Below are 10,344 nucleotides of genomic sequence, written 5' to 3'. Positions count from 1 at the left end.
CAGTAAAAGAATTAGGATCTCCACGGTGTCCTTCAATGAACAATAATGAAAATAGGATTTTGTATTCACTGTAAAGTCCATGTCTCTGTGTACCCAGGGGCCCATTCACACCTATATGTTGTAGAAATGCACATTAATATACATGTTTTAATATGGCAACTTCTGCCCCATGGTGTGTTGCAGTGCTTTTCAATGTGCCACAATGCACAGTAATGTACTAGCATGCACTGTCATGTCCTGCGTCAGAATAAATAGCGCAGGTCTGATTTTTAGATCTATTTTGGTGCATTGGCAGTCCATTGCAGTGAATGGGCTGCCTTACTGCAACGTACGTTAATGTGTGACAACACACGGTTAACATACCACAACAAACCGCATAGATCTCCATCGGTCCTAAAAACTGTGGGTCCTCTATTGCATCATGGGGAATGCATACAAAATAGGGGAGTCTCCTTTTTGGAGGCCTGCTTGGAGTGTGGCTACAGGCGGGCAAATTGTGGAGATGGCCATTAGATGAATATATTCAGTAGCCTCAAAAGATATAAATCTATTTTGTGTGCAGCAAATGCTTTTGCAACCTGAAGTATTACCTTGTAAAAGTAGCAGTGACATCATCATATAATCTATGCAGAGAGCAGAGTTGTGGGAGGGTCTCAGCAGACCCCACCCACAACAGACTGCCTGCCGAAAACTACAGGAGGGGAAAGAGACCAGACCAGTCACAAGAGAGAGCCGAGCTGTGGGAGGGGCCCAGCAGACCCCACCCACAACAGGATGCCTGCAGAAAACTACAGGAGGGGAAAGAGACCAGACCAGTCACCCTGCACAAGAGAGAGCCGAGCTGTGGGAGGGGCCCAGCAGACCCCACCCACAAAAGGATGCCTGCAGAAAACTACAGGAGGGGAAAGAGACCAGACCAGTCACTCTGCACAAGAGAGAGCAGAGCTTTGGGAGGGGCCCAGCAGACCCCACCCACAAAAGGATGCCTGCAGAAAACTACAGGAGGAGGTGAAGACCAGACCAGTTACCTTGCACAAGGAGAGAGAGCAGAGTTGTGGGAGGGGCCCAACAGATCCCACCCACAACAGAGTGCCTGCAGAAAACTACAGGAGGGGGTGGAGACAAGAGCGGTCACCCTGCACAAGGAGAGTGAGCAGCAGTGACCGGTCTTTATTACAGGAAGCTCCAAGTTTCACACTGGATTACTGCACAGATCTGGAAGAAATACACAAAGCTCAGCAAGATTCAAGTAAGAATACACAGGACTCTTGTATGAGGGTGATATTTGCTTGTCTCCGAGTTCAGCTTTAAATCAAGGTGCTCTGTAAAGATGACCTCGCGGGCAGCCATCACTGATGTGCAATTACAAGGAAGAGAAATTGATCAGAACAGAGCCGTAGCTGGCTCATTTTGCGCCCGAGGCAAGAACAGAAAATTGTGTCCCCCAACAGACCTGTGCGGTATGTGACATCATGCGCCCTGCCTCTAGGATGGTGGCGCGCATGCGCAGAATGCGCTGGTGGCAAAATCCAAACGGCCTAAACATGTATTTTGTTTGACGAATCTAATGAAAACATTTTTAGTTTCCGTTCATTTTGTCTGAAACTAATTTTTAGTCTTTGCACTTATCTAGTTGTGTGTGTGTGTGTGTGTGTGTGTGTGTGTATTTAGTTTTTATTATTTATTTATTTTACTTTTGGGGCTTCGGCGAAATATCACCCCTGACATTTCCCTTTTTGAAATAGAAAAAGAGATTGAGGACACAGAGTCCTCTTCCCGCCCCTGTTGCCACTGGCGCCCTGTGCTCGCCATGACAACAGGGGTGAGGGGGCGCAGCCAGGTCGGCCCTGGCTGCGCCCCCTTTCAGCTGCAATTGAGACGAGGGCCTCACTCGCCCCATGGTAGCTACAGCCCTGGATCAGAAGGACAACACAATATAAATGTTGTCTGGGTTCACGTGGTCAGGCCGTGTCGTGTTTCACAATCTCCTCATGTTGGTAAACAAAACGCAGCGATTGCCTCATCACTACTTCTGACATCTGCTGAAACGTTTGTCTGCTGTGTGGATGGTGCGTGCGTCCAAATCAGATTGTCAGAGGGGATCTCGGCATCCACCTAGACTGATGAATGCCCAGCAGGGTAGAGGAGAGCTGCGCAGTCACAAGACGGCTGGGACAGAAGAATGTGGCTTCTGATCTTCTATTCCTGTAGAACAGGTTGATCCCGTGACTACTGTACACAATGTGACGTCGCTGCTAAGACCACGGACAGCGCTGTGGGACTCAGAGCAATCATCTAGATCAGGTGTGTGTGTGGGGAGGGGTGGGTGGAACGGGGGGGACTTGTTCACACAGGGAATTGTTCACATTGACTTGTTTTTTTGTGTGATTTTTGATCAGCTCATTGCAAATCACACCACCGCCACTGTTCTTGGTCTAAAGTGATATGAAAGGCAAAAGCTTTTAAGCTTCAAGTTAAAAATCACGGTAAAAACACAGCAAACTGCAGCTACACAGACGCACAAAGTTGTGATGTAGCTCTGGTGTGAACTAGCCCTCAGCGTTGGGGTTTGCTTACACCATGTCCAGACCAGACCTGGGTGCATTTCTGCAAACGTTTGTATACGCATTTTTGATGCATTCCAGTGCATTTGTTTCCTCAGTTGGTTTTGCTTGCATTATAAGCACATTCTGGTGCATTTACATGCGTTTGCATTAGGGATGCACCTATACCAAGTACCGTACTCGGTCCAAGTACAGATACTTTTCCAGCTCCAAGACTAGAGAAAATGTAAAAAGTTGGGAGGCAGCTGTCATTTGTAAGCAGCACACGGAGCTCCTGTACCATTTTTACAAGTACTGATACTTGCATAAGTCCTCACAGATACGAGTACTGATACATGTTTATGGTCATGTGACAGTTTTTCTAAACAATACAGACTAATGATTTCGGCCCCGTTCACACTGAGCGATTTATCGCGCGGTAATTCCCGCGATATCGTGGCTATTTACCGCGCGATATCGCTCTCCAATGCATGGCAATGCAGGACGCTTTTTGGAGCGGATTTTGTCGCGATTCAATGCTTTCCAATGCGATATCGCGCATCGCCAAGTGTGAATGGGGCCTTCAGGACAGTGGTAGAGCGCCAGATCCAGGTCCCAGCTGCAACCGCTGCAACCCTGGTAGTTCTCATGAAAATGCCAAGTATCGGCACTGGTATCTCAACTGGTATGTGAAAAGTATCGCTACATCCCTAGTTTGCATGTTTTTTTGGTGCATTCCAGACCAAAAACAATGCGGCATGCTATACTTTTTTAAAACGCCCAGGAACTGAACGCAATGGTGTGATTTTTTTTTTTTTTTTTTAGCCTCATTGGAAACCATTGGAATTACTGCATATGCATTTTTGGTGCAGATTAAAAAAATCGCATTGGTCTGGATCTGGTGTGAAGAAGTCCATAATGTGAATGAAATGACTGCAATTACATATTCACTGAATACACACTTTCATTTATCTTTTACTGACCGGTGCGTGCGCTTCTAACCTGTCGCAATAAAAGGCATTGAGAAATTCCAGTTTCTGGAGAAAACGCACTTCATCCTCCAAGGCCCTCGAGGAAATTACTGTTTTGCCTGTAATTCTTCACAGCACATTTGACAGCCATTGTTCACAGTCTGCAATCCACTAACGAGTGTAATTATACTGCTGAACTATTACTTTGCTATGCATACAAGCGTGCTCTGTTATTACAGGGCGAGGGAATCTTCTCCCCGCTACATGAAATTTGTTTTTTGTTTTGTTTGTGTGTAGTTTTTTGTGGGTCATTTTGAGCCCAGGGTTAGATAAGGAAGGGGGATGAAGGTATGATATTTGGTAGGGATGCACCAATACCAAGTACCGTACTCCGTACAAGTACATGAACAGATACTTTTCCAGCTCCAAGACTAGACTGGAGAAAAACTCAAAACTTAGGAGGCAGCTTTCATTTGTAAGGAGCATACGGAGCTCCTGGGATTTGTACATCTCTGTTTGTTTTATTGTGTGATTATAGACTGAGTGGTTCTTCAGAAACAAATCACTTCTACTGTCGTGGTAAACAACCTGCTTCCCTATTTATAATGGTCTGGCCCTCTAGCAACTTCAGCGCCAAATTATAGCTAATTTGACTACAAACGTCAGGTGGTCATAATAATCTAGCCAGTTAGTGTATATATCTATATATCGATTTATATATAATGTATATAATCAGTGGTTCTCAACCTGTGAAACCTCAGGACCCACATTTATCCTTGGTCATTAACCTCTTGCCATCCGCCCGTTAAGAAAAAACGGACGGACGGCAGACTCGCACCCGCGGGTTGCCGTCGCCAGACGGCATTTTTTTCCTGCACTCCTTTAGGGGGATGGTATCCCCCTATGTAATAGCAATAACAATAAGTGTAAAAAAAAAATCTATATAGACAAAAAAAGTAAAAAATAAAAGTCACAAATAAAAAAAGTAACCCCCCCATGTTTAAGTTCCCTCAACTGGTTAAAGGAGAACTATGAGGTGAGTGATTTTCACTCCGCCTCATAGTTCTAGCCGACCTGTGACAGTTTCATTGTCGCAGTAGAGCGAAGTAAGCAAACACATACCAGCGCTCGCTCACTTCTCGATCCTATGCCAGCAGAGAGCCGTGACAGGGGAGGGACTGGATTCCCCCCTCCCCTGTCCGATCCTCCAGTGCTGACTGGCGGAACGGACGGGGGAGGGGGCGGGTACAGCTGGCTCTGCCTCTAGATAGGCAGAGCCAGCTGTCACTTACGCAGCTGGGTGAATCCAAACATAATTGTCGGGATCCTTTCCGGCTGCAGCGTCTCAGTATACCGTGAGCTGTAGCTCGCGGTATACTGAGCTTTGGGTGACGGGAGGACACTAGTTTGTGTCCTCCCGTTACCCTTAGGAGAACTATGGGGAAAAGCCCTAAACCCATAGTTCTCCTTTTAAGTCGCGACCCAAGTCGCACTGCATTGCATTACTAAACGGGTGCAGGCGATCGGATTGTGGCAGGAGGTGCGTTTTGGGCGTCACCTACTGCACCAGAACGCGCAGTACTAGTGTGTATGAACCCTTAAAAACACTGACAGACACAAACACCACCCTAGACATAATCACACATTCTCACACACACATACACACTCCAAAAAAGTTTCTAATTTTTTTTTTCTTTTTCTTTTACGGTCCACCCAGTCTCCTTACCTTATGAGAACTGGAATGGATCCTCAGCCTGGGGTCCAGTGTGGGCTGATGTGCTGTGATGGAGCTCCATCCATATGTGCATTGCTTGTACAGCTCCCTTGAACGCTCTGTAGAGGTGCCAGGAGCCGGAATGTGACGTCAGTACCCCGCTTCCTGGGTACCTCAGCAGCATTCTGGGGCACCACAGCGGCACCTGTATAGAGCGCCAACCCTCTGCCATCCGCCCCTGGTGAGACCCTCTACCATCCGCCCCTGGTGAGACCCTCTGCCATCCGCCCCTGGTGAGACCCTCTGCCATCCGCCCCTGGTGAGACCCTCTGCCATCCGCCCCTGGTGAGACCCTCTGCCATGCGCCCCTGCTGAGACCCTCTGCCATCTTGCACCAGGGCCCTATGTTCCTTAGGTCTGCCACTGCTATTTGGGGGGGATTAGAAGTTTACAGAAAATAAAAATAACCTTTCTCGCAAGACCAACAAGTATTTTCTGTTCTTGCTGAAAAAATTTCCCAGGGTGAAAAATAAAACTAATACAGTCACCACATCTAGATTAGATATCCTTTAAACTTTAATAGTAACCTTACATGTATACTTGCTGCAAGGACAGTGTATTTTTCTTTTGCAGCCTAGAAGGCCCATTAGACTCCAGCATGTGACCTACATGTGTATTATTATTTATCATTAACATTTCTGTCATTGTCTGAGCAGGGTGTATGTATCTGGCTCAGTCCCAGTCATTTTCCATTTCTGGAATCCAGGATGACAGGGCCTCAGCCACTCGGGGAGTAATTGACATTTGATGTTGTAGATGCTGATTCTGAGTAACGAGGAGCTTCATACAGATCATAGACTCATCAGGCCGGCCTCTAACATGTCTGTTTTGCTGTTAGCAGGGAAGAGATGGCGATCTTGTTCTCTGTTGTTGCAAGAGGAACCACCATCTTGGCCAAACATGCCTGGTGTGGGGGCAACTTTCTGGAGGTGACAGAGCAGATCCTGGCAAAGATCCCATCAGAAAACAACAAGCTGACCTACTCCCATGGCAGGTGAGGAGGTATTTTCTGTAGTAGAAGACCATTTTGGGTAATAATACTGGACAAAGAAAAGTACAGCTGCAGCAAAATTCTTTATTTAAAGGGAACCTGTCATCTCTCCATTCCTTAAAGAACACGCCTCAAGATGTCTTGCAACCTAATCTGCCAAATATACACCTATGAAAGCTATCTGTGAATTCTGTTCAGCAAGTTTTGTGATTCGCACACCTCTGCAACGCTAGATAGTGACCATGACCCCTTTCTGCTTATTGCACAGTGGATCCCGGGAAGAAGGATGGCCAGGGCTAAATTGTATGCAGGGGTTGATTTCCTCAAACGGTTTGTGATCTGTTTATCCAGTGGTTTCATGAGTGCAGTGCAGTATATAGAAGTCATTATTCATGGCTTCTGGCACTGGCATGGGTGAACAGTGCTAACTACAGAGGCTGAATGCAGACAAGGCATTGTTTACACTGGTTTAGGCCTGCAGTGACATCTCTCAAAGTACACGGGGAAATGGCAGAGGTAACAGCTTATATTTGCATGTATTTATATTGATGCCTTTTATGTGTGTTTCATGACTATATCCTTACCTGTCTCTTTATATTCTGTATGTAAAAATCTATGATGATGCTTTAGTAACGGTCTTTTCCTCTTCTCCCGTCACAGTTACTTGTTCCATTACATCTGTCAGGACCGAATCATTTACCTGTGCATCACAGACGATGTGAGTTAGTTATACGTTCTGTTCATAGCCATTATGTACAATGACAATATACTACTGTATTGAATAGGTCCATGAATGACCAATTATAAGTTCATAGATCAGACCCTCTGCTTTAACTACAAATCCCAGCATGCCTCTGGGAGTCATGCATGTAACTGTCAGTCTTACAATGCATCATGGGACTTGTAGTTCTACAACAGCCAAAGGGCCAGAGTTGCCCACGCCTGGTGTAGATGGTCCATCCATTCTTAGAGCAACTATGGGCTATGTGTTTTCATAGAGTGGTGGTTGTTATATTTTTACATGCATTGGCTGTCTGATTCCTACGATTGGTCCACCACTGGACTGGAATCAGAGTAACGAATCCTAGTTATCAGGCCATTGTGCTGATCCTCTGGCTTTACTGCTTGTTGAGCCTCTGACTCGGGGGGAGTATGCTGATTGGGAGTTTCGTCTTTGCCATCTGCACTCTGAGTAGGCAACTTAAGCTGGCAATACGCTGGTTACATTTTGGCCAAGTCATACTGACTCGACCGAAATTCACCCAGTGTGGGACCCCCTTGGGAGCCCTTTCTCCCGATCCATGAAACTTGATTTGTTTTTTTCCCCCAATTGACTTTTGTCAATCGGCTGCAGCCACTGCTAAGGTATTCTGACAGCGGCGGGTGTCAGAATACAGTAGCCCCGGATTCCTCCATCCAAGCTGCTTAGTGTAGATGGTGGAATTGAGCAGTTTATGGCCACAGAGTTAGCAGTGGGCATTTTCCATAAGGGGTCAGGAATAGGTAATTTAGTCCTTAGAGCGTCCCTTTAATGCTTTGGCAGCAATTGTCTTTTATGTAGACTTGGGTAAAGGACCTGTGTATATAATGAATACCATATAAGACAACATTCAGTCCAGGTTTTACAATGCACACTTTTTTCTAATGCAGGTTGGATGAATGGACTTCTTTTTCATTTACAGTCATGTTATTTATATGTTGTGTATAAATGAGGGATGCACCGATATATCGGCCGAAAATGGCACTTTTGGCATGATGCCGAAAGTGCCATTATCCTGCCGATACATCGGCACATCCCAGGTTTCTCTCCTCCCCGCTGGGCGCTGCTCTGTGTCCCAGCTGGGAGGAGAGACAGTGACAGCCGGCCGAGCTCTGCGGGAGGAGAGCGCTGTGAGCGCCCGTTGTCTCTCCTCCCACACTGCTTGGCCGCCTATCACAGTGCGGCAGAGCGGTGTGGGGGCGGAGACAGCGATGTCACAGGAGGCTGAGCACTCTTCCCTACAACGCTTGCTCAGCCTCCTGTGACAGCGTGTGTCAGAAAGGAGAGCCAGGTACACACACTCAGCGATCAGTGATTGCTGAGTGTATTGTACATAATAGCAGACATGGTATGGTTACTATATCCTCAATTATGAATGGGAAGTGAGCTACATCACCTCCTGTTTATTCATAATTGTAGTTATAGTAAACATACTCTGTTCTCAAGTTATCAATGAACAGGAACACTCAGCATAGAGGATTCCTGTTCATTGATAACAGGGGACACAGAAAAAGAGAGGACTTTGTGTTCTCAATCTCTTTTTTTTCTATTTTAAAAGGGAAATATCAGTTTAGACCCCTAATATTTCCCCGAAGCCCCTAAAAGTAAAGTAAAAAAGAAAAATATTTAATAAAAAACAAATTAAATATAAAAAAAATTAAAAGTTTATAAATAAATGCTCAGCAGTTCATGGTGTACACGTAGAGATTAGAGAGCTGTAGTATGACGGCACTGCTAGAAATGTGGAAAGGCTGATTTTTATTTTTTTTGTAGGGTGTGTGGAGTGACACTTTTCAGACACTCCGACGTGTTTTGTTTCTGACTTTGTCCATGTGATATTTCAGGACTTTGAACGTTCCAGAGCGTTTAATTTCTTAAATGAAGTTAAGAAGAGGTTTCAGACCACCTATGGATCCCGAGCACAGACTGCACTTCCTTACGCCATGAACAGCGAATTCTCCAGCGTTCTGTCAGCACAGCAGGTAAGTTCCGGGACACAGAATGAGAAATCCCTCGGCTCTTTCATATAAAAGATGAAATGTTGGTTTCCGATATTAAATGACTTCATCGGGAGAATGTATGAATGCAGAGAGAAGGGCAGTGACAGAGTACGCCTTATCAATCTACCAAAGGGATCAGTTTGACTTCTGTTTTGTATTGTGTAACTAAAACAAATTAGTTCCTTCATTTCAGAGTTAAAGGTTTATTCCACTTTCCCCGGCGACTTTGGTAAAATGGAATTGCCCCTACCAGTCTGCTTCCTCTCCCCCCTCCTGCTACTCTTAGCGTTGAATGATTGCTGCTTTCCTTCCTCAGCTGCCGGTGTAGCCTCGGTCCCCCATACACAGCATGGCAGCCCTGCACTATGTATTACAAAAAAAAGCACTCATTAGTCAGCGCGATCACCTGACCAATGAGAAGCACTTGTGACCGTGCTGACCAATGAGAAGTACTTCTTAGCAAGAAGCACTTCTCATTGCTCAACATGGTCAGATGACCTTGCTGACCAGTGAATGCTCTCCATTTGCAAGGGTAATTTGAAATACGTAGTGCAGGGCTGCGATACAGTGTACGGACCGTACTTGGGGATCCACGGAGGGGAAGCAGCGTTCATTCAGGTGAGAGGAGGAAGAGGAGGCAGATTGGTCGGGCCAGTGGAATTATCCTTACTGTAAAAAATAGGGATGCACCAATACAGATTTTTTTTTTCTTTCGGTACTCGCCTATATCGATACTGGCTCTCAAGGTACCGTGGGCACAGATTATTGGGAAACCGGGTGGCAGGTCATGACCCGCTGCCCGGCTACCTGATTGCCTGAGAAGCCACTGTTCTATCGAAAGAATACTGCGAGGCAGCCTGGCTTCCTGACCAGCCAGGCTGCCTAGCAACAAGTGAAGCCGGCTTTCTAGCCAATGAGGAAGCCGGGAGGTGGGTTATGACCCGCTGCCCAGCTTCCTGATTGGCCGGGAAGCTGGCTCCCTCTCGGCACTGCCGGTCAGAGAGAATGTCCCTCTGACCGTAAGTTCCAGTATCCGGGTGAGTATCGGAGCATTTGAGCAAGTACGAGTACTAGTATCGGTGCATCCCTAGTAAAAAAAAAAAAAAAGCACTTGCTACCCCTTCCAGGAGAGCTTGGCTTATGCAGGAGTAGAGTAGGGAATGGTCCCCGACTTTTTTTTATTCCCTGGTTCAGTTGTGCAAATCAACTGGGATGTATTGTGAGGTGTTGTGTGGAGACGAAAGTGAAAATGTAAATCTTTCCATAGGTTGAAACAGGAAAGAAGGCAATATCAAATATTATGAT

At 46.1% G+C, this 10,344-nt stretch overlaps 1 protein-coding gene across 2 annotated transcripts in view; it reads left to right on the top strand.

Annotated features, from left to right (window-relative positions):
• VAMP7 (vesicle associated membrane protein 7) overlaps window positions 1-10,344 on the top strand; it is a 37,546-nt gene that overhangs the window by 4,760 nt on the left and 22,442 nt on the right. Inside the window, exons 2-4 of one of the 2 annotated variants that reach the window (XM_018566589.1) lie at window positions 6,130-6,282; window positions 6,940-6,997; window positions 8,884-9,021. In XM_018566589.1, the coding sequence (XP_018422091.1) occupies window positions 6,137-6,282; window positions 6,940-6,997; window positions 8,884-9,021 (342 nt within the window). In that variant the 5' untranslated portion in view covers window positions 6,130-6,136. Of the gene's footprint in view, window positions 1-6,126; window positions 6,283-6,939; window positions 6,998-8,883; window positions 9,022-10,344 lie in introns of both variants that reach the window. The other variant, XM_018566588.1, reaches the window with a different exon arrangement.

The sequence above is a fragment of the Nanorana parkeri genome, unplaced genomic scaffold (genome assembly GCF_000935625.1).
Source record: "Nanorana parkeri isolate BGI_ZX_2015 unplaced genomic scaffold, ASM93562v1 scaffold960, whole genome shotgun sequence".
NCBI lineage: Eukaryota > Metazoa > Chordata > Amphibia > Anura > Dicroglossidae > Nanorana > Nanorana parkeri.
The sequence above is the reverse complement of the archived record's forward strand: the minus strand, read 5'-3'. Positions and strand labels throughout refer to the sequence as shown.